Below are 12,216 nucleotides of genomic sequence, written 5' to 3' on the forward strand. Positions count from 1 at the left end.
TACCTGTTGTACTGATAGGAATGTTGTAGGATGATAACTTCCTGTTCTCTCTGTCAGTTAGCATCATTCCCAATTCTCTCTGCGGACTATAGAACCAGGGGCGGACTGACAACTCATGGGTTCCCCGGGCAATAGGGGATCATGGGGCCCCTGTGTCCTTGCCCAAACTCAAAAAAGCCTATGAAAAAAGGTACCAGGGGCATCTCATGGGACCCCCTACTGACCCCGGGCCCTCGGGCAGTGCCCGAGTTTCCAAATGGTCAGTCCGCCCCTGTATAGAACACCTCTATTTCATGGATAAAAAAGTACACTGGAGATGTTTTATAGTTTTAAAGTGACAATAAACTATACCCTTACTCTCCAAAAATAATCGATACATTTCTACTACTTAATGGCCTTTTAATCTATTTACATGAAATTATTCCTTACTGTGTTTTTCTTCCTTCTTGTAACATCCTCCGTAAGCTCCTGAACCTCCCCGTTCCCCCATCACTTCCACTTCTGGAGTAAGCAGTGCATGTTATTTGTGGTCGGGTGCACTGCTTTTTGCACACTACAAGTCCCATATTCTATAATCCATAGTCCATTTCGGGAACAACCAACTGGGACAATGGAGAATGAATGTTAACAGGAAGTCAGATCGCAGGAGCAAAAAAAAAAAGGAATTTGGAGACTGAAAAGAGAATGAGAGCAATGGAAGGTATATTTCTGAGTTAAGAATACATAATTATGAATCAATTTTTTTTTTAAACCGGAGATTAGTGTCACTTTAACATATTCGCTTCCTAGAGTGACAACACTGTTCCTCCATCGATACTGCATAGTGAGGGAAGGTTGTCACTCTAGGACAGGAAGCATGTTACTGGCAGGGTCACTAGCTGAAAATAAAAAAAAATGAGCCTGAAAACAGAAAAAACTAATGCATCCAGCCTTATCTAATTATTGGTACATTGCAATATATTACATTTTTGTTTTTTGTTTAGAAGTTGAGTCTTCAAATTTCAGATTAATAAAAAAAATGAACAACAAAGCTTGGAAATCAAGTTTTAAAATATTTTACATGTTTTACAAATCTACCGTATTACAAAAAAGTTAAAAAATACAAATTAATAATTTAAGAGTCCATAGTCTTCACAATTTTTTTGAAATCCATTCCTCTTAGGAGAGCTAAAGAAGATACAAAACCAAACTCCAAAATTCACCTGTAAAGGATATAAAAAAAAAGACAATCATATAAAGAGAAAAGACCATGCATGCGTTTTCACAGCTCAAGATAACAAAAGTGCCTGAGAGTTGATGGATCATGCATGTAATTCTACTTGTCTTCTAAAATCTGTGGGCACCTTTTAGCTGGTCATGGGTATTAAAGTATATCCAAAGAGTAACTCCAATTTTGTTGGTAAAAAAAAAAAAAATCCCTTCTGGGTGTTCTATGTATGTTGCAAGAGCTTAAAATGGTAACTCCACTTTCATGGAAAAAAATTGCAAATATAAAAAAAAAAATTATATAACATACAATTGTTACATAGGTCAGATTGAAAAGGAAAAGCAATTTTTAATATCATTCAACTACAAAATTACAATCTGCAGCTCTGTACTTATCTGTGAAATGCAATATGGAAATCTAGAGGAGTTCTGTACACAGACGATGTACAGAATGTCCCCCAGAAATGTAATTTCCTGCTTGTGTAATTGGCTAATTTTCCCAGAAGTCTGCACTCAGATAAAAGTCAGATTTTGGGCTTCCCTTGCAGCAAAAATGTCATTTCTGCTGAGATACTCCCAAAGGGAAATAACATCTAAAGGGATGCAGACCCCGCCACTTTCCTCATTAGGACCCTGAAAGTGCAGCAGCTGATTGATAATTCTTTCATTTTGCACATGGACACAGACAAACAAACAGTCATTTCTCCAGAATAACAAAAAGTAGGAATCTGCAACAGTTTGTTAAAGGATAAGTATACCCCCAGAAAAAAATACACTTATCCTGTCTGCCCCTTTAACTTAACCAATCTCACCTCCCCTTTTCAGGCATGCATACATACCTTGCTCTGAAGGCCGATCCAACACCTGAAGTCCTCCGTCTGACTGTGCCTGTACAATGGAGCCCTGTGGAAGTCTATGGGGGCCATCTCCTGGCCAGAGACAGAGTTAAGTGGGCTCCATGGGCTCTACTGCACAGGCATTGCCAGGAGACGGAGGATTTGCAGTTTGATTGTCACTGCTGGGCAGCATAAATACCTCTCAATACCCCTAGATCCATCCACAAGAGGCAGAGCTTGGCCAATCTGGATACAAATATGAAAACAGCCATTGTGGACATGTTCTTGATGGTGCAACTCCTGGAGTTGTCACCTTCATCCCTGTGTACTACCTACTATGTCACTGACCTGGAACATGTATGGGCATATCAGGGGTTCTGACTCATAACTAGGTGTAAATTTGTGGCAGGTCAGTGATTAATGCCCCATGCACACTGGGTGTTTAGCCCACATGCAAGGGGCTCTGGTGTCTAGCTTTAGGTAGAGTTGCTCCTTCCATCCCTGCTATCTCTATGAGAGGCTGGCAGCTGCTGCGGCTGAATGGTTCACCTATCTGTATGGCAGTGTGTGCGCCAAAGAATGAATGCCGGAAGACAGACTTCTTGCATCCCAGGCATTTGTCCCTGGGCGCATACTGGCCTAAAGACCGACTATCCATCCAATTTCTGCTGCAGTAGCTGTCAGTTTGATAGGCTGCTGACAGCGGGGATGGATGGGGCAGCTGTGCCCTCTGCCTGCAGCTAAACACCACAGCCCCGTGCACTAGAGCAAAGCACCCTATATGCATGGGGGCCTAAGTGATGAAATATTGAAGGGGATGGGAGGCCCTGAACTTATATCTCCAAAAAAAGTAATCAGTGGAAGCTCCCATACTCCTATGCTGACAGGTCCTACAGAAGTGTAGCACTACCCTCATAAAGGCCGCTGGATTTGATCTGGGTCCCCCTATGCTCTGCACGGCCAGGCAACACACATTTCCCACACTTTGCAGACTGGAGTCAAAGAACAGTCCTTGAGTTTGGTTTTGTGATTTTATTAAGGGGTTAAGAGTTTGAATGGGTCTAGGGGTATATGGGATGCCCAACGAACTGCAGAACTTGAGGACAGACTCTTTAGCACTTTGTACAAAAATGTGAATAGCAACAATCTCTGTCCTTGAAGAGCACAAAGGACTCTTTCTAGAGTACCCCCTCAGCCCCCAGATTCCTCCTCCTGCACTGAGGCCATCCCTGGGCAAGGGGGCCCAAGATCTGTAATTTAGAACAGTCCCATATGAGAAGTTAATTGGGTCTTATCTGGCCCAGGGGGTGTAGGAGTACTCACACTGTCCTCTGATAGCTCAGTGGGTTGGTGGATGCCTTCAGTCCTTAAGCTGGGCTTGCTCCTTCCCTGCTACACAGGCTGTCCTCCCCAGGAGACTAAGGCAGTGGAGATCCTCTTTTCCAGCGACCTGCCTGTATGTGGGCTTCCCTCCCTGGGGCCCCTTCCCAGGCTCCACACTCCAGCTTTCCTCATCCCGTCTTCCACCCAACACTGCACACCTCCCCCCCCCCCAGGCTCTGCCACATTTTAGGGTTGCCCTGGCCTGGCACACCATGCCCAGCCTCCTGCCAGGGTTTTGGCCCTAGTCTCTCATATATGCAGATCTCGGCCTCCTCCCTTCCTCCACCCCTCTTCCAGAAACCTCTCAGGTTTCTGGAAAGGTGGGAGGCCTCCAGAAGCCTTCACCTGTCAGAGCCTCCCAACCTGTCCTGAGGCAACCTCACTACCTCACTCCCCAGGCTGATTCATCCAAACCAACTATCTAACTAACTATTACAGAAGTTTTATTGTAATCTTCCTATGGCAATTCATAGGGCTGATTATATGGTGTTTGTGTCTGTTAGGTACCATTCACATTAAGCGATTTGGAATTGCTGGCAGAATCCTGTTTGGGTGCCATTATTCTTAATGGCACCACAAACATAACGTAATCCTCCCACAATTATCGAATGACAAATTTGCTTGTTAATCGAGGCAAAGCATGCGTTTAAAAAATTGTGCTAAGCTTGTTACCCTAAAAGGAGCAAGAGCTTCTTTTGTGCAACAAATGGGCGTAGGGCACCCCACTGAAGTGAATAGGGTCCCCTTATGCACGCCACTCGGAAATGCGTGTTAATCCTGCTTTCAGAATCGCAGGCGGGAACGCTCGTTCTCAATCTTGGATATCAGAACGGGGCCTTATAGTGGATACTGGATAGACACAGTTACTGAGAGCCTGTCGACGTGTGGAAGGAAAGAAAATCGCTTGATTCCCACACAGTCAGTGTTGCTGAGGGAATTCCTTACGCGGAGCCATTGTGTTCTGCTGGTGGAGAACCTTCCTTGCTGGCAGAACACAATGATCACTGTTGGTAGCTATAGCCTTTGGCATTCATCACATGCAAATAATTTGATAGGCTGCTTGTAATGAAGTCAATCAATGGATTGACTTCAGTACAACCAGCTTGTCCATAGATGGATCGAATCTTGGCCGGCCCCTGCTGAACTGCCTGAGATTCAATCCATCTATGACTGGCTTTAGTCTGGTGACAGTTTGGTGCTGAAGTCAGCTTGTCTAGTAGTTGGGGGAATCTCCCTGACAAGGTCATTGGCAGCAGTAAGGCCTCATTCACACATACAGCCGAGGGATGGTAAAAATTGGCTGTTGATCTGCTTATTTACCACCCTGACCACTGAGATGCAAGTTAACATGGCCAGCGAACATGTTAATACACATTACCTTTTTTTGTAGCAAGGTAACATTTACAAAAGAAGGCCTAAATGTGTTACTAAACCCAGGACCCTGCATTCACTATACCTGGTCTCCCAGAGTACACAAAACATGAAAATACAATTATTTTAGTAAACATAAACTTCTAAATACCTTTTCTCATCAGCACTATATAGTAGTCATGTGACTTCTATCAGTGTCCAGCAGAGCACTGGTTAAAGCTTGTAGGAGGAGTTTTCATTCTGCCTGACTGTCCTGTGTTGTGGGTTTAGTAACACTTTAATGTTTTTAAAGGGTTGGTTCACCTGTAGCTCTGACTAAAGTTGGATAATGTTCTTGGTATAGGCGTAGGCCTATACAGAGGTCCCGTCCGACGATCGGTGTTTCACTGTGTCCGGAGGAGTTTCACTGTGTCTCCCGGGGAGTGCGCACAAGCAGGGTGGGGGGAGGCCGTTTATAAACGGCCACCCGACCCTGCACTGCCACCGTCCGGCCGTTTATATGCAACGGCCGGTCGGGAAGTGGTTAAGGGGACCATCTAAAATAACACACATGGAAGAAAAATATATTTGAAATATATTTTTAAAATATTCTTCCCAAATATATTGACACATATTTGAAATGCTACAATTTTGGCCATATTCAATATATTTCAATAAATACATATATACACACATATACACACACACACTGCATGTTGAAATGCATTTTTATTATATATTATTATATATATGAAAAAAAAATGCATTTCAGCATGCAATATATATATATATATATATATATATATATATATACACACACACACACATATACAGTGGGGCAAAAAAGTATTTAGTCAGCCACCAATTGTGCAAGTTCTCCCACTTAAAAAGATGAGAGAGGCCTGTAATTGGCATCATAGATAGACCTCAACTATGAGAGACAAAATGAGAAAAAAAATCCAGACAATCACATTGGCTGATTTGGAAAGAATTTATTTGCAAATTATGGTGGAAAATAAGTATTTGGTCAATATCAAAAGTTCATCTCAATACTTTGTTATATATCCTTTGTTGGCAATGACAGAGGTCAAACGTTTCCTGTAAGTCTTCACAAGGTTGGCACACACTGTTGCTGGTATGTTGGCCCATTCCTCCATGCAGATCTCCTCTAGAGCAGTGATGTTTTGGGTCTGTCGCTGGGCAACACGGACTTTCAACTCCCTCCAAAGGTTTTCTATGGGGTTGAGATCTGGAGACTGGCTAGGCCACTCCAGGACCTTGAAATGCTTCTTACGAAGCCACTCCTTCGTTGCCCGGGCGGTATGTTTGGGATCATTGTCATGTTGGAAGACCCAGCCACGTTTTATCTTCAATGCCCTTGCTGATGGAAGGAGGTTTGCACTCAAAATCTCACGATACATGGCCCCATTCATTCTGTCCTGTACATGCATTAGTCGTCCTGGTCCCTTTGCGGAGAAACAGCCCCAAAGCATGATGTTGCCACCCCCATGCTTCACAGTAGGTATGGTGTTCTTTGGATGCAACAGCATTCTCTCTCCTCCAAACACGATGAGTTGTGTTTCTACCAAACAGTTCTATTTTGGTTTCATCTGACCATATGACATTCTCCCAATCCTTTTCTGGATTATCCAAATGCTCTCTAGCAAACTTCAGACGGGCCCGGACATGTACTGGCTTAAGCAGGGGGACACGTCTGGCACTGCAGGATCTGAGTCCCTGGCGGCGTAGTGTGTTACTAATGGTAGCCTTTGTTACGTTGGTCCCAGCTCTCTGCAGGTCATTCACTAGGTCCCTCCGTGTGGTCCTGGGATTTTTGCTCACCATTCTTGTGATCATTTTGACCCCACGGGGTGAGATCTTGCGTGGAGCCCCAGATCGATGGAGATTACCAGTGGTCTTGTATGTCTTCCATTTTCTAATTATTGCTCCCACAGTTGATTTGTTCACACCAAGCTGCTTGCCTATTGCAGACTCAGTCTTCCCAGCCTGGTGCAGGTCTACAATTTTGTTTCTGGTGTCCTTTGACAGCTCTTTGATCTTCACCATAGTGGAGTTTGGAGTGTGACTGTTTGAGGTTGTGGACAGGTGTCTTTTATACTGATAACAAGTTCAAACAGGTGCCATTGATACAGGTAATGAGTGCAGGACAGAGGAGCCTCTTAAACAAGAAGGTGCAGGGCTGTGAAAGCCAGAAATCTTGCTTGTTTGTAGGAGACCAAATACTTATTTTCCACCATAATTTGCAAATAAATTCTTTCCAAATCAGCCAATGTGATTGTCTGGATTTTTTTTCTCTTTTTGTCTCTCATAGTTGAGGTCTACCTATGATGCCAATTACAGACCTCTCTCATATTTTTAAGTGGGAGAACATGCACAATTGGTGGCTGACTAAATACTTTTTTGCCCCACTGTACATACGCACATTGCATGTTGAAATGTGTTTTTTATATATTACAAAATATATGAAAAACATTGAAAAAAAAAAACTTTGTTAAATATATTCTTCAGATTTTTTTAACATATAAAAAAAAGTAATTTTAGCATATATTTTCTACATATATGTGTACATGCTTTTAAAAAAATGTGGATTTATATTTTTAAAGACATACGGTATATTTGAAATGTATTTTTAAAAATATTTTTCATATATATTGTAATAAAAATGCATTTCAACATACAGTATATATATATATATATATATATATATATATAAATATATTTTGAAATATATTGAATATGGCCAAAATTACAGCATTTCAAATATATGTCAATATATTTGGGAAGAATATTTTTCAAATATATTTTTCTTCCATATGGGAAGGCAATCAATTTCAGAATGATATATTCCTCAAAACATTTCAGAATTTTTTTTACCTCAATCTTCTTTTTTCTCAGTTTCATCTTTTTCTGCTTCCTCGGCTTTGAAGCGTTGAAGTCTTTCTGCCCGTTCCTGCTTTAGCTTCGCTTCAATTTTTTTACTTTGGTATATCTTGACACCGGCGAAGGCCAGACACAACAGCACAGTCTTTGCTGCTAAAATGTACATCAACAAGGGGAAATTCTCCAAGGCCTGCCGTAGGAAAACACATTTTAGTGATTTAAAACATTAGACCTCTTGCACATGGACATCTAAAAATGTGAGGATAGGCTGTATAGCACTTGCATGTATTTGCGCAAATTTGTGTGTATGCACACACACATACATACATTTTTTTTAAATTAAAATGTTACTAAATGCAGGACCCTGCATTCACTATATCTGGTCTCCCTGGACCCTGCATCCACTATATCTGGGCTCCCTGGACCCTGCATTCACTATATCTGGTCTCCCACAGTACACACAACATGGAAGTGCTATTATGTTAGTAAATATAAATTGCTAAATACCGTTTCTCATAAGCAGTATATAGCAGTCTTGTGACTTCTATCAGTGTCCAGCAAGGCAATGGTTAAAGCTTGTAGGAGGAGTTTTCTTTCTGCTGTAGGAAGATGCAGAACCCCTGTCCTCTGTCTGGACACTGCTGATTGGCTCTGTGCTGATCATATGCACAAGAAAAAAAAAACCTCTCTAGCAATTAGCAATACACACTGAGCATGTGCGTCTCCACGGTATGTCTTATCAGGAGATAAGAAGGGGGCACTGGAAGAAGGGGAGGATCAGAGAAGTCATGATCAAACAGCCATTTTACACAGTACAGAGGATTAACCCCTTAGGTTCCACAGTGAGTATAACAAGCACTGCATATACAGACTGATTTTACTGTTGTGGGTTTAGTAACACTTCAAGGCGCACTATAGAAACGCAGTCCAGATGCGTTTTTGCATGCACGTTTTGGACACATTTTTGCCTCGTTCCAATGTGGTTTTGATGCGGTTTTGTCGCATTCCAGTGCGTCTTTTATGCATTCAAGTTCATTCCCCCCCCCCATTCTTTTTCTGCAATTTAAAAAGGGACATGCGTTCTGGTGTGTTTTTTAATGTGTTTTACCGCGTTCCAGTACAGTTCTGTTAGAAAAAAATGCAGCAGCATGTTCTACTTTTTTTCCTGCAACTGGAACGCACTGGAACTACCAGCACTGATGTGAACTATGACATTGCCAACCATATAACCTACTTTCTGTGCGTTTTGGATGCAGAAAAAAAGCAACTGAACCGGATGTAGTGTGAACTGACGGGGTTATAACCCTCCCTACTGTATCCAAAAATGAATAAAACCTTTTTGCCTTTAGTTCTACTTTAAATGGTGTTTTGAATGTAGTCTTTGGTTCTCTTTTACATTTATGTTTCAGGAATGCTTTCAGCTTAAAAAACAAACACTAAGCGCTGGGCAGACGCTTACAGCAGTTAAAGAGTTAAACCTATGCTCCTCTTTGACCAATAGATGATGATTTCTTTTCAGCCCCTTGTGTATCCGTTTCAGCAGCCATTTTGGTTGAGTCCTCTCCTTACTCTTGCATTAGCGTGGTCTCCATAAAAATGGCGGACACCCCGGAGTTCAGGGCCCTGGATTGCGGACATATCAGTAAAATGGATCCAGCAGCCTTTACCACGTGTTTCATCTCTGCAGGCTGCAGGATGGTGTCTTTGTAATCGTTTTTATTTCCAAGGAGAAGGAGAAGATAGAGATCTGCTGATCCCTTATTATACACACGTGACAGCCCTGATCTGAGGTCAGTCAGGGACAGGCAGAGATCAGGAAGGGGATCTGGGGGTTTTAGAGACTTTATTGACCCCCCCCCCCTCCCCAGTCTGCTGCATCTTCCCATCATCTCCCCTCTATGAAGTCATGGCTGCCCCATTCTCTGATCCCTGAGCTCTCCATTCTCTGGTCTGTCTGCAGAGCATCATCTGGGTGAGATTGTCACCGTCTCCACGATCTGCCATTATCTGGGTGAGATTGTCACCATCTCTGCGATTCGCCATCATCTGCGTGAAATTGTCGCCATCTGTACGATCTGTCGTCTGTGCTTACCTTCCAATTGAACTCCATCGTCCTGGATTGTCAGCGAGAGGTCAGCACGGTGAGATCACAAGGCTTCCTATACCGATCAGACTTGTAGATGAACTGTATCTATATCCTCAGACTGGACCCACCACTGGGAGGAGCCCGACACCTTCCGGAATGTTCAGGCCTGCTCTGAAGATTGACAGGACAGATGTGTGTAGTAGTCGTAGTCACCATCTAGGTTCTGGTGTCCTATAGATCTATGGATGTCACAACGACAGACCAGAATAGCATCAGATGTACATTCCGTGACCTCCAAACTGAAACGTCACGGGCCCCGAAGAGTGATCAATTCTGATTTGTCTGATTATTGTATATCACACATTGCTATCCTACTACACAAGTAACATATCGGAATTTTGAGGATTATTAATAGCTTGCGGCGTTACTAAAAATAACAGGTTGAACTTTTTAATTCCAGGACGTTCCAAACTGATTTTCTGAAACCTGAACTTTTGGGTGATGTAGACAACAGAGGGATCTGAATTCAGTTGGTTGAAATCAATTTCTAGTCAATTTTCTATTGTTGGGTTTTGTTTTTTTTTTAAATAATTGTTGCTGGTTGTGTAAAGATGTCCACGGACCACGAGATCCAGTTCTGGTTGCTGGTTCTGGGTTATGTGGTGAACAAAAAGAGAAAGCGTAGACGGGAGACGGTGAGGAACTACTGGGTGCACCCGCTGACCAGCCAGAGGTTCTCCAAGGGACAGTTCCACCTTCGTTATGGAGACCTGCGCACGTGTCCCAAGAGGTTCTTCAATTACTTCAAAATGTCCATCGGAACGTTCGATGAGCTGCTGGAGTACCTGAGGCCGGCACTCATACGGAGCGACACGCAGATGAGACTAGCTATATCCCCCGAAGAGCGCCTCTGCGTCACTATAAAGTAGGTTGGTGGAGGATGTAAATGGATTTATGTAAATTGGTTCTGTGCGCATTTCCGGCACCACGTTCAAAACACACTGCAGATGCAATCTGCAGCAGGTGTCATTAGTAGGTTAATGATCTTTCAAATGCAGTGCATATGCCCGCACCACATTGAATGTTACCAGTATCATGCGATCCAGTTGCAGTGCATTTCTAAAAAGTAGGGTATGCACTACTTGTGTGGTGAGATTTCCGCCCATTAAAAATGAATAGTCTGAAATTGCATCGCACAGGAGTGCACAGCGTCTTCCTGTGTGGGTATGGTGTGAACTGGCCCTTAGTCCACAATAGGAACAGGTAGGTGGTTTTAAAGCGAACTTGTGCATCATACATTTAGTGCAAAGTGACAGGTTTGCTTTAATCCTCCACCCCTCCCCAACATATCCAATCGGAGCTGTCTCATAGTCCATAGTCTCCAAGAGACCAGCATGTTGTAATGGCAGTACAGTGGTACCTCGGTTTACGAATTTAATGCGTTCTCCGGGACATTTCTCATTGCGAAAAATTCATAAACTGAAATGCGGTTTCCCATAGGAATGCATTGAAAATCAATTAATCCGTTCTGAAGGTCAGAAAAAAGGGAAAAAAGTATTTTATCTCTTTATAAAGTGCACTTTAAAGGCATAAATACTGTACAGGGACATGTTAAAAAATGTCCAGAATGGCTCTAAAACTCGATGCAAAAACCTCTCCAACACCTCCACACTCGACGCCACGTGCTACCCACAGACTCCAACATGCACGGGGGCAGCCCTATAAACCTCCCAGGGCCAATGCATCCTGCGGAAACTTGCTTTGTATTGCGAAATTTTTTTTTAATAAACTGAGGCATTATTTTCAATGGATTTTCATTCGTAAATCGAACGTTACGTCAAACGAGGTGTTCGTAAACCAAGGTACCACTGCGTCTGACCAGTTCTGGGAGGGCATCATATGACATCCTCCCAGAACGCGCTTTCCTGCATGCCCCCGGCGATCTCCGTGATCACTGTGTCCTTAGGACACAGCTGATCACGTGGTGTGGTAAAAGGCCAATCACAGTGGCCAATGACACGCTGATCACCGGGAAATGTACTTGTCAGTTCTCAGCTGCACTTTCCTCACGCTGTCAGAGCGTGAGGAAAGTACTGCCGAGAACCGTCAGTTGTCAGAGCAGGGATCAGCACCAATCATCAGTGCCCTGATGATCGGTACCCTGATGATCGGTGTCCAGCAGTGCCACCCACCAGTTCCGCGCACCTGTGCCACCCAGCAGTGCCACATATCTGTGCCCAGAAGTGCCACCTACCTGTGTCCAGCAGTGCTACCCACCTGTGCCCACCCACCAGTGCCACCAGTCAGTGCCCAGCAGTTGCGCCAGTCAATGCCTAGCAGTGCCGCCAGTCAGTGCCCAGCAGTGATGCCAGTCAGTGCCACCTATCAGTGCTGTCTATCAGTGCTGCCTATCCGTGATACCGCTTTAGTGCTGCCTATCACATCAGTGAAGGA

General features: G+C 43.4%; 1 protein-coding gene across 1 annotated transcript; it reads right to left on the bottom strand.

The window, feature by feature from the left end:
- Positions 1–685: 685 nt before the first annotated feature.
- On the bottom strand, positions 686–9,927 carry SMIM11 (small integral membrane protein 11). The gene is made up of 3 exons (XM_089677939.1): positions 9,769–9,927; positions 7,671–7,866; positions 686–1,202 (listed from the first exon to the last, which is right to left on the bottom strand). The coding sequence occupies exons 1-2, from the start codon at positions 9,784–9,786 to the stop codon at positions 7,672–7,674; spliced, it is 213 nt and encodes a 70-aa protein (XP_089534065.1). The 5' UTR covers positions 9,787–9,927; the 3' UTR covers positions 686–1,202; position 7,671.
- Positions 9,928–12,216: the final 2,289 nt, after the last annotated feature.

The sequence above is a fragment of the Staurois parvus genome, unplaced genomic scaffold (assembly GCF_062004578.1).
Source record: "Staurois parvus isolate SC_StPar_1 unplaced genomic scaffold, SC_StPar_1.0 ptg000195l, whole genome shotgun sequence".
NCBI lineage: Eukaryota > Metazoa > Chordata > Amphibia > Anura > Ranidae > Staurois > Staurois parvus.